This window comes from Elephantulus edwardii, unplaced genomic scaffold (genome assembly GCF_000299155.1).
Source record: "Elephantulus edwardii isolate Elephantulus edwardi_28Jun2011 unplaced genomic scaffold, EleEdw1.0 scaffold00022, whole genome shotgun sequence".
Lineage (NCBI taxonomy): Eukaryota > Metazoa > Chordata > Mammalia > Macroscelidea > Macroscelididae > Elephantulus > Elephantulus edwardii.
In genome coordinates this window covers 22,441,243-22,453,852 of record NW_006399772.1, presented here as the reverse complement: position 1 = coordinate 22,453,852, position 12,610 = coordinate 22,441,243, and the positions used below count along the sequence as shown (strand labels likewise).

Below are 12,610 nucleotides of genomic sequence, written 5' to 3'. Positions count from 1 at the left end.
GTTATCAAGTTGATTCCCATGCCCAGTGAGTTCCTCCTGTTAAAATATAGTACTCATGTGTTCAAAAGTCAAAATACACACACGCACACACACACACACACACACACACACACACACACACGCAGATACTGCATATAAATAAAAATGCAGGATTGCTTTTGCATTTTTTCTGTATTTACTATCTAAACCTTCAGAGGTCAGACTTTTTATGCAATTAATAACAGTTTGTGTTTAGGTGTGTAGAATTATTCAAAAGTCAAAGTTTTTATGTAATGACTTGCAATCTTGTGTTTAGGTGTGTAGAATTATTAATTGCATATCATGCTAACATTAATCATGCTGCTGACGGAGGACAGACACCTCTCTTCCTGGCCTGTAAAAATGGAAATGAAGAATGCATTAAACGCTTATTGGAAGCTGGAACTGACCGAAGTGCAAAAACCAGAGTGAGTCTGAATTTTATGGTTTCTCCCATACAGGCAGATTATAGGACATCTGCAAAACTCTGAAGCTAGAAAAGCAAAATGTGTTAAGAAGAGAGGTTGGCTTTCTTGGATTTTAACTTTCTGGATGTTATATTTGGAAAATGCCCGACTCCTGGATGCATCTCTTCTCTGTTAATCAGAGCCTTGTCCCTAAGGGTAACCAGCCTTTGAGCCTCTGAGCCTCAGCTTATTCCTCTGAATTCCTCTGTTTGCATTTGTCATGTTGTTCAGAATTAGGAGAAGTGATATAGCAGCAGCTGTTTTGGGATCTAGAGAAACAGCATTAGACTAGACAGCCCCCACCCTCAATGATGTTACATCCCAGCAGGTAGAGGCTTAGTCTACAATCCACAAAAAGCAAAAATTAGATGGTAAATTGGATATTTAAAAGCCATGATCTAGAGAATAAATATAAAGTCAAAGAGAGCTGTCACTGGGAGTGGGGAGAAGGGTGTTATTTGAAGAATTAGTCAGACAAATCTTCAATGAAAATGTGACACTGGACTTAATATCTAAAGGAATGAGTGGACCCTGAAGAGACCAGGAGAGGGCGTGCCAGGAACTGGAGCAGAAGTGATGCCCTTGGAGGCTGAGAAGTCCCCCTGCATTTTGTTGGATGGACCCAAAGGGTTAAGAGGAGTACATAACCTTCTACTAGGATCAGTTGTTCACTGCATCTCAGCATTATTTATGTGTTTCCAGATTCCCAGGTTGTTAACACAGGATCACCCTCTCCTCCCCCGAACATATTGCCAGTGAAAGACAAGTGTACACGTAATTTTGCTTTCCAAAGGTCATCTGCACTTTGGACCTTTAATTTACTACACTGCTTCCCTTTCAATGACAACATCCTGTAGTCTTCATCAGTCCAATACAGCAGGCCTTTTAGAGCAATTTGCCTTTTGGTCCACATTTCTCTCCCCTTCTATCCAGGGATTTCTGTTGTGTCTCTGATCAAATGGTCAATAGTGGTAGCTGGTTCGTTTGTTCTGCAGGTTGACATTGTGAGCTCTTAGTCATGTGGATTTGTTTCTTCTTTGAGTCTTTAATCTCCTTTTCTCTTTTATTATGGACAAATAGAAAATTATAATTATGTCTCACATAGGTCGGCACTAGCTTTTAAGAGCCCAGATTAGGATGTAGGACATTATGTTAATGATCTTTGATATACCAGTTGACCAATGTGCTCCGTAAGACTCTGCTCCTCTGCATTTCGGAGCATTAGCCCAGTCTCTTGTGACAAATGTATCTAGTAAGTCTCTCTTAATGGTGCCTCCTATGTGCTGTATCATATACATGATTATAAATGCAGCACATGCATCTCTATGTATAAGGTTTAGAGGTCTACAGATACACTTGCACACATGGTACTTTTCTACAACCATGCATGTAATACATAACCACATATGTAATTGTATACTACACATTTTTTTTGTTATTACTGTTGCAAACTTACGTAGTATAACTATTTACAAAAATTTCACCTTCATTCTTCTGTCTTTGTCTACCTTGGTAAGGTAGAACAGACGGCACCCAATCCAATATTCCCTTTGACCGAAGAGAACAATTAGCTGAAATCTAGAAAGTTATTCCACCTACTTCCTTTCCCATCCTTGATAACCAGCAAAGAATGTTACTTACTGTGGCATTACCTATTCTTGATTTTTTGATAAAAGTGAGACTATATTATTTGCCGTTTTGTGAGTCACTTATTTCATGTCTTCCAGAATGGTCCATGTTACAGGATGTTCCATAGATTGATCATTACTCTTTATAGTTGCGTAGTATTCCATTGTATGTGTATACCATAATTTGTTTATCCATTTTTCTGTTAATAGACATGTAGATTGTTCCAGTCTTTTTGTTCTTGTGAATAAAATTACAGTGAACATAGCCAGGCACTTGTCTACTTGTGCTAAAAATCTCTTTATTATATTCTTCCTTAGTGTGTACACTCTCCTTTAGTATTAAATTGACGTTTTGAGTTACCTTGTTTCTTTGTCACTTAAGGTCTTGGCCAATACTTGCTCACTTTGCACAGTTATACTTTAGGTAGAAATGGTCCAAAGGACAGTAAACTTTAGTCTTAGAAATACAGTCAATGAGAGAAGTCCAGGAACTTCATCTAGCTTATGGGCTGTATTAAGAATTGGAATGTCTGCTTTTCTCAGCTGAGTGATCCATGCGCAAGAACAGTTAGGGGTGGACTTTTCACAAGATTCTTCTCAACATTAATGCTGTGACCAACCCTGTCCTCGGTCACTTTGTTTTCAGGACGGCTGGACACCACTTCATGCAGCTGTGGACACTGGTAACGTGGAGAGCCTCAAGCTCCTTATGTACCACCCAGCACCAGCCTGTGGAGACGAGCTGAATGAGCAGGAGCCCAAGGCGGGCGTGTTTGACTTGGATGGAGGAGAAAGTCCTGATGGGACAGCCAGGCCTGTTGTTCCCGCGGACCTTATTAACCACGCCGACAGAGAAGGCTGGACTGCTGCCCACATCGCTGCTTCAAAAGGGTTTAAGGTGCGTCTGCTGGCAGCTGGCCTCATCCCACCGCTGTAATTTGATGAGTGGAAGAGTTGTCTGCTATTAACTGACTGTATTTAAATTGACTAATGCAAAGCTGAGTGATACTGTGGTGGGAGATTATTAGCTATCAGGATGAATTGATTTTTTTTTTATCCCATCAAGAAATTTTTATGGTCAGATGAATAAAAGATTTTAGTCAACCTTGAGATTTTTTTTTTATTTGTCAGTAAAAAATGTGAGAGTAATTTTAAATATTTTATCCTAGTTACAATTAACAGGAAATTGATAACTGATTTAGTAGTTTGGGTAGTTTTCTCCAGAATACTACTAGGCAGAGGAAGGGCCAGGATCCACACCAGAGCTCATACCCATGCCCTGAGCTGTCTCTGTTAGCCCTCCCTGTGCTCCCAGAGCCCTGGTGGTGCAGTGGATTAAATGCCAGGTTACTAACCAGAAGAATGGCCATATCAACCCCCCAGCCATTCTTCAGGAGGAAGGTGGAACAGTCTGTGCTCAGAACGATTTACAAACCTGGAGCTCAGTGACGCAGTTCTGCTTTGTCCCGTGAAGTTGTTCTGAGTTGGAGTCAACTCGACAGCAGGAAGTTAGATTTCAGTTTTGTGCTCTCTCACTGACGATGATAACGCAAGAGGGAATTCTTACTTTAATTAGTCAGTTGAAGTAAAACATTCTTCATTCTAGAGATATAAAAAATGTTGTGGTAGAGTTTCTTTTTCACTCATACATTCTTTTCTGTTAAGAAAATTTTGACAGTAGTGAACGAACCATAAACCTTTTAGCACACTCTTGGTGCAAGTTAAGGGCCTTGCGCTTTTCAGGTGCTTGACTCTTAACAACTGACTTAAAGGCTGGTGGTTCAAACCCAAGTGATGCCATGGAAGAAAGGCTTAATGATCTGCTCCCCAGAAATTAGTCACTGAAAACCCCAAGTGTGTGGAATGTGCTTCTGTTCTTAAGCACGTGAGGTCCTCCAGAGTGGGGTTTAGTTCAGGGGTGTAGGCGTAGGCATCCACGACACTGGGGATATTGATACTTGCAGCTGTTGCTTTTGCCACTACGTGGCTTCCAGCTCATTAGGTTGCTTCTAGTTCCGTGGCAGGGATGTATAGATTGAAAGAAGCACAGAAAATTAACACAAGCAACAGATATGTGGCTGATACCACATAAAAACACGATGATTGCACTAGCTCTGGTGGCCTAGTTGTAAGAAGCTACACTGCCAACCCAAATGTATGCAGTTTGAATCAACCCAAAGGTATGCAGTTTGAATCTACCAGGCTGCTTCTTGGGAGAAAGATGAGCTGTCTCCTCCCATGTGGTTTACGGCTTCTGAAAATACACTGTATCAGCTAGCAGTTCCAAAAAACAACCTAACAACCTATTATATATAGTGGAACACATATTTTAGAAAGCAGAGTTGCAGGGACATGAAGCCCAGAAACAATTCATTTGGAAGAAATGAGAATTATTTGGGGCTTTGTACAATGGGTTAACTTTCCCACTCTGAAAGGGAAAGCAATTCAGGGAGAGGAAACAGCTGGAGTAAAGGTGCAGGATCAGAGAAGTGGAGAATACTCCGTTGAATAGTGAGGAGTGGTGAGAAATAAGACCAGACCAGGAGTTTGTGAAAGAGCCAGGCATGGGACTTCAATGCTGTATGTAGGAATTCATTTAGTAGCCAAAGCCATGGAAAGGTTCTAGAACAAGGAGCTAAGTAATCAATTCTATACTTTAAAATAATTAATATTACTTGGATCTCTTCATTGTTGTTAGGTGCTGTTGACTCAGGTGTGACTTATAGTGACTCTGTGAACAACAGATCTGTACCCTGTCCCATCCTGTGCCATGCTCACAATCAAGCCCACTGCTGCAGTCATTGTGCCAGTCCACATGGTTGAGAGTCTTTCTCTCCTTCACTGTCCCTCCACCTTCCCAAGCGTGAAGTCCCTCTCCAAGGAATAACCTCTCCTTACAACATGTCCTAAGAATGTGATAGTGAAGCTTTGTCATCTTTGCCTCCCAGGAGCATTCTGGCTGTACCCCTTCCAAGACATGTCTGTCTGTTCTTTTGGCCATCTGTAGGATGTTCACTCTCCTCCATGAAAGTGTCAAGATCTAAGGCTATGTAACTGTTGGTGGCAGGAGAGATAGACTACGGGCAAGATTACAGCAGTGGAAGTAATGAGAGATATTAAGGACAGAACATGTCCGGGAATGGAATGCTGATTCATATGGGAAATAAGGGAAGAGAAGAGAAAGATGATGATAGGGAACGTTCAGGAAGAGAAAAGAAGCAGCACCGTGATAATGAAGACGATAGAACGAGTTGTTATACATGCTGAGTTTAAATGCTAGGATTTACCCATCTGGATGGAGACGGCCGGCGAGAGCTGGAAATGATTTTGTAGCCCCTGATTGGGCAACTTCCTGCTACTGTGATCCATGGCAGAAGCTATTCCTTTTGAATCTAGACTTTAAAAAGATGAGTGATTCTGTTCAATGAAGATGGATTTGTTATTAGGGGGTTTTGTCCATTTTACAGCAAAAACAATAAAAAGTATGGTCAGTTGGTAGGGAACAACATTAATTTGAATAGAATGCAATTGCCGTTGACCTCAAAGTCTTTAGGAGAAAAAGGTGGAAAGAGTGAGAAGTTAAAATCTGATGATGCATGAATCTTTGCCCATGAATCTCACTTGGTGATAAGAGTAGAGTAGGCAAGTTAGATTGCAACCTCCCTCCTCTACCCTCTACCAGAACATCCCCAGATGTGACGGGAGATGTGACTGAAAGAAGTGGATTGTGCTTGTGTGGCCTAGAGGCACAAAACAATACCCCTAAATGTTCCTAGTCCAGGAAATTCAGCCACTTAGTCAAAGGCAAAGAGTGGAGCCCTCTCCCCAGGGCTAAGCTTTTCCAGGAATGGAGTACATTCCTGCCATGTAGAGTGATCGTATTGTTACTCATCTCTTTAATTATGAACTCCTTACGAGTTCTGGGATGTGTGTGGTCAATGATGGTGTTATCCTAGATGCTGAGGTCCCTGGTAACCCGTGGATGCTTAGCTATCATTCAATGAAGGGAAATAAAGTCATCTCATTCTCAGAGGATGGCTGTCCCGTGCGCTCTTACAGTAAGATGAATTTTGGACAAGAATAGGGAAATTTTTAAAAGTGAGTATGATTGACAACATTCTCCTATGTCTAAGCTATTAAAAGAATAGATTTTTTTAGCCCTGGAGTGGATATTTAATCTTCCAATCTAATCACTTTATGATTACGGCAGTTAAGCTCGAGAGAGTGTAGATAGATAGAGGTTGGGAATGAAGCCCAGATTCCTGAATCTATTGCTCTTTAAACTACACCATGTTGTCCGCCCTCCTGATGAAAGGTACGAGAAAATCTTTTTGCATCACATGTATTTAATGTTTACATTTTTGCTGAAATGGATCTCAAGAAAGGCAATCCACTGACAGCTAAATCACAAAGACCAGTTTTCTGAAAATGTAAATTGTGAATCTGGGTTAACCATTGTATTGATAAAAAGATCACACATTGTCCACAAGCAGGACTTAAACAACTACGTTATTTCTGTACCTTATTGGTATTTGTGAGATGTCAACAACTTTACTATGCAAAATATAGGCTACTTTGGTTTCCACTTTGTTTTCACAAAAGAATTGTGTTTCAGAGCTTGAGAGGACGTTACTCATGATCCAGTCCACCCTCATGTAGCAGAAGAATCTTGGGAAATGGTGTAACTAATTTCCCAAGACAATCAGATTCCTCAATCAGTGCCTTTTCCATTTTAGTCTTTGGTTATTTTCCCACTGGTTAAGAAATATATACAGATCCTTGGCTCGTGTTTGATACTTGAAGTGCCTTTCTCGAAAGCTGGCCTGAGACTCTTAAGAGACTGTTGAACTCATTATTGAGGATCAGACTTTTGTTTAGCCTCTCTGTACAGAAAGCCTTTCGTAGTGAAGCTTTCTGCTCTGTCATGACTCTCAGCATGTCAGAAACAAATTAAGGGAGATTGGATTTAAGATATTTCCTTTGAAGCTTGTGTTTATACTAAGACATATTCCATTTGATAGATTACTGGTGTTTGTTAACTGCAAGAAAAATTAAACCATCCCACTGCCATCAGGTTTCCAAGGCTATAAATCTTTACAGGAGGGAATGACTCATTTTTCTCTTGTGAGGTGACTAGTGGATTTGAACTGCTGATATTTTGGTTAACACACACTACCACCAGAGCCCACAAAACCATGAAAGTTAATTTTGACTACAAGAGTAGATTATAATCCCAGATGTTGTACTGTCTAAGGATATGGCTCCTACCACTCATGTTCTTATTCAGCCGGAGTTCTTTTGCATGCTGCTTAATGCAACCTTTCCCTTGGCTTCCAGAACACTACCACTGCCTCACTTCCCCTCCAGCTTCAAGATGCCTGCAAAGGTGAACCAAGTTTTTTAAGACTGAATATGATTCATGATTGATAGAAACCTGTTCTTTGGAATGGGTTTCAGTGATTTTGGTTTTCTGTAATTATTTCCTTTCTTTCTTAATTTTAAATGGAATTGCTTTTTAAAAAACTCCAGGTGGACTTGGCTGTCCTATGCTAAACAGAAGGGAAGAGTAATTTTATGCTTTGATGCTCAAGCCAAAGCATACAGAGCTGAGTGTAACATCTCTGCTTAATTTGGGCTGTGGTTATTGACAGCATTGTGGAAGGAATGTAAACTTCGCCAGCCAGAGCCCCCTGTGCAATCAAGACATATACCTTCAAGTGCTCTCCACCTGTTCCTTTCAGATCTTTTGATCTTGTTCCTTTTTCATTCTGTACTCTCTCCCTTAAGTGTTTTTATTACTCCCCAGAATATATTCTGTAGTGATTCCCCATTCTCATCTCTAGTCTTTCTGTTTCCCACATCTCTCCAGAAAAGCTCATCTAGGAGTTCCTTTAACAATTCAACTCAAATCAATTCACTGCCCTGGAGTTAGAACTGATTCACAGATGACCCTCTCTACCTTTCTCTGTCAGAAATCTTGCTGAATTTGAGTCACCAGAGAGGGGCCACCTTTGGGTAGGCAGTGCAACCCTCTACAGATGATCCTTATGATTGGAAGCAACAAAGTCTTCAGTTTGCCTAGTATGTATTTGGTTTATTCCTATTATCTCAGAGCAATTCTTAACAGTGTTCTCCTTTTTACTCTTAAAACTTTCAGATTTGAATCAGTTATAGATTATTGTATTGATTTTTCTATCCATTCTGGTGCATGCTTGGACTCTTGGTTATCTAGAACTGTAACAGAAACCACTAGTGGATGGCTCTAATAAATAGAAATGTTATTCATTCACATTTTAGAAAACTAGAAGTCCAAATTTAGGGTGCCATTTCTAGGGGTAGGCTTTTCTCTGTCAGCTCCAGAGGAAGATCTTTGTCTGGTTTCAATATCTGTATACATGCCCTGCACTCCTTGGAGATTTATGTGCCTTGACATCTCTCTTCTCCTAGGTCTAGGAGGTTCTCAGCACAGGGACCCTGCATCCAACAAAAGCACTCTTGGGTCTTCTTTCATATTGGCACTGAGATCCTCCTGCCTTCTCTTGTGGCTTTATTTTTCTTTAATCTCTTGGAAGATAAAAGATTATGTAAGCCACACCTCAGAGAAACTCTCCTTTATCGATCAGCCCTGTGACCCAAGTAAAAGTAGTAACTTAGGGGTGTTGCATCTCACCCTAAACCTTCCTCATTAATACAGCAGATGTTATCTAACACCTCTTTGATGTAACCTAATCATGCATCATTAATCATAGATGGTGGTTGTTTTTTGGTGCCTTGAGTCTGATAAAACTCATAGTGACCCTATGAACCCAGTCCTACTTTGTATCAACCACACAATCACTGACACACTCAAGCCTTTTGCTGTAGTCACTGTGTCAGTCAATCTGGTTGAGGGTCTTTCTCTCTTTTGCCATGCCCCCACCTTTTCGAACACGATGTTTTTCTCCAGTGACTAACCTTTCCTAGCAACATGCCCAAAGTACAGCCATAGTCATAGGTGGTGGTTGTTAGGTTCTATCAAGTCAAATGGGCTCCATAACAACCATATGAACAACAGATCTGCATCCTGTGCCATCTTCACAATCTCTGACAGACTTGAGCCCGTTGTAGCAGTCACTGTGTCAATACATCTAGGGGAGGGCCTTCTTTTCTTTTGCTGACCCTCTATCTTTCCAAACATGATGTTCCTCTCCAAGGAATAGCCTCTCCTAAGAATATGCCTGAAGTATGTGAGACAAAGCTTTATCATCTTTACCTCCAAGGAGCACTCTGGACACACTTTCTCAAAGACATATTTGTTTATCCTTTTGTTTTTCCTTGTTATTAGAAGCACAACATTAATTTATCAATTTGCTATGTAGGCGGAATTCATTGTGCTAATTAATACAGCACTTATCTGTCCATTTGCAGTACTGAGGTAATTTGTGGGTTGCTATTATCCTGAAAGCTGTGCCACTGGTGTGTCAGATGCCACAAGGGTCACCCATCCTAGACAAATTTTAGTAGACCTCCCAGATTAAGACAGAGTAGAAAGCAGTATTGGCCAGCTACTTCCTAAATATCAGGTCTCTTAAAACCCTGTGAACAGTAGAGGAACACAGAAAATCACATAGTACCAGGATTGGCAGTTGCCCAAAGTCATATGCTCTTAATCAAATGCATCTCTTCACCCCCAATTTTATCCTGTAACCTCACCTAACATTCATACTTCCTTACTCCATCTATACAACTTTTTGCATTGAAGAAGTGAGTACAATTCTAGATTTTACTCTTTTCAAAAAGGAACTTTGACTGTGTTACCTCCATCATAGTCTCTTGCATTTGGACAGCCTGAGAGAATCCCTCTTCATCTGTTAGCAGGATTTGTGCAGAGTGGTGATTGTGAGTTCCTTCCTCTAGTCCTTCCACAGCCAGGAAAGTGGACTGTCTAGAAGCTGGCGTGTTAAACAACTTGTACGTTGAACGTTTTCCCAAGGCTCTTACCCTCAGGGTTAAGTGCCATATGTTTATGATAGTCACATCCTTCCTGATCCAGTTTCTACTGTTCCTTCCTTATTAGTAAGTTAAGAACATCAAAGATGAAAGAGCAGTGGTTTGTCTAAAGTTAATACAATCTTTCTTTTCCATTTGGATATAGAAAACACTGGCATAAATATGGCAAATATATCTGGGAAAGACAAATCTCCCAATTTCTTCACTATTTCCTGGATCACAGGCCCAGAGTTTTCCTTCCTGAGTCCCTTCCTGTGTAAAGTGAAGATATTCTGCACCTGTCCCTGTGATGTTTCTTCTAGCTCGGGAAAAGCTGTGTGTGTGTGTGTCCCCTAATGGATTAGGAGTTGTGCTGCCTACCGAAGAAGGTGCTCAGAGGGAGAAAAATGGATGTTCTTCTCCCATGAGATTTACAGCCTCTGAAAAACCACTGGAGGGTCAGTTATGACTCAACAGCAATAAGATGAAAACTCTGCTTACCCTCGTAGTGTTAGGCTAATAACCAGAGTCTGTTGTTCGAATCCACCAAGTGCTCCGTTGAAGAAAGATGAGCTATCTCCTCCAGGAAAGATTTGTAGCCTCAGAAAACTGAGAACTGAGGGCACAGTCAGTTATAGCTACAGTTGCTAAGGTGAGCTGACGTTTTAAACCCCTTGTGTTCTGCTTGGAGCCCAGCACAGTGCTGTAGAATTCACACCTGAAGCAATGTGTGCATACTTCTTACCCTCTAGAGAGCTGACATTTCATGCTTTCTTAGTGAGAAAGTCACTGCTCATGATATTACCCACTGACCCACCTCAGTGTAATAAGAATTACATGTAACTACTTTGCAGGTGAGAAATTAATCTTAATTCAACAGGATGGCAGCTGTCCGTTGTGCCTTTCATCAATTTTACTTACACTTTAACGTAACATCAACTAGAATTGTCTTGAGACTAGTGTGCAGCTGTAATAACTCCCCACTTAACTGAATATTTGGGTTATTTTCTAATTGATACTAATGTTGTTGATTACAGTAATTACAGCAGCTAATAAATATTGAGCGTTTAGTGTATGCCAAGAAAAAAACTTCAAATGCATATATTCCTGTAAGTTATATAACAACCCTATATGGATACTGAAGAAGAAAAAATGTTGTGTGATCTACCAAAGGTCATATAAGAATTTGTATCCAGCTTCCTTCCTGTTCTCCATCAAGGCGCAGGATTAAGGCAAAAAAGAGAACGTCATGTGAGAGCTTCGCATCTGCAAGCTCTGCCTCAATATCTGTAGGCAACAGTGGAGACAGACAGACCCAGGCAGCCCTGGTGTTGGAGCAGCTCACAGGCCAGACTCCCATGTTCTCCAAAGCAAGATACACTGTCAAATCTTTTGACATAGGGGAAATGAAAAAAATTGTCCACTGCACAGTCAGAGGGGCCAAGGTGGAGGAAATCTTGGAGAAAAGTCTGAAGGTATGGAAATACGAGTCAAGAAAAAATGGCTTCTCAAATACTGGAAACTTTGGTTTTGGGATCCAGGAGCACATTGGTGTGGGCATCAGATATGACTCCAGCATTGGTTTTTACAGTCTGGACTCCTCTGTGGTGCGGGGTAGGCCAGGTTTCAGCACCACAGACAAGAAGCGCAGGACAGGCTGCATCAGGGCCAACACAGAATCAGCAAAGAGGTGGCCATGCGCTGGTTCCACCAGAAGTACGATTGGATCATCCTTCCTGGCAAATAAATTCACATTTTCTATACAAAAGGCCAATAAAATATTTTCATGAAGCATTAAAAAAAAAGGAAATATGTATCCTCAGAATTAGAATTTAAGTTTACGTGGCTGTTCCCCAGTTTTGCCTGCTGCATAGTTGTGTGATTTTCAGCTCCCATTGTTTTGGGAATTCACCAGTTTATCTCCTCTGTTTCACTGCATTTGATTTCTTTCTCTTCTTAGAATTATATTCTAAGTCAACATTGAGTTTCTCATTAACTGTTTTTCATTCATTTACTGGCTTTAAATAAATTAGTTGTAACAGCTTCTTGAAAAATAGTTATTTATTTGGCATGGTTTTCAATTTGCACTTTAGAGTAGTGATTTCTTACCCCTGAACGTCAGGCCCATGGAAGCCAACTTTGATACAGTTTTCAGTTTCTGTAAGAAACAGAGGTCCTCCTGAATCTTTTTAGAGGTGGGCAGATTGCCCTAGCTTTGCTCTCATTTTAGTCACAGATTTGATTCAGCGCTCCCATTTTGGGGAATCCGAGGCCCAGTCAGTTTCTCTTTCTTCCCCACCCCCTTTCCCCCCACCCCCAGCATCCATTAATTCCCCAAGCACTAGCTTCTCCCTATCCTCTTTGCTTGCAGACCAGCACTGGCTCCCTGGTTCCAGGTTCACTAAATTGATGGTTTCAGCTTGCTTTTGGTTTTTCTTTCTAATCCTTTAAGCACTTTCTTAGGAACTCATTATTGAGCCTGAAAGTCTGTTTTGGGGGGAGCAAGATGAAGTAGCTAAGGTTTAGATG

At 40.9% G+C, this 12,610-nt stretch overlaps 1 protein-coding gene and 1 pseudogene across 1 annotated transcript in view; both read left to right on the top strand.

Moving 5' to 3' along the window:
* Positions 1-12,610, top strand: part of LOC102846862 (cortactin-binding protein 2-like) — a 165,118-nt gene that overhangs the window by 99,808 nt on the left and 52,700 nt on the right. Inside the window, exons 7-8 of the mRNA XM_006882666.1 lie at positions 296-446; positions 2,760-3,011. Coding sequence (XP_006882728.1) covers positions 296-446; positions 2,760-3,011 — 403 coding nt within the window. The remainder of the gene's footprint in view (positions 1-295; positions 447-2,759; positions 3,012-12,610) is intronic.
* On the top strand, positions 9,081-11,828 carry LOC102856267 (annotated as a pseudogene).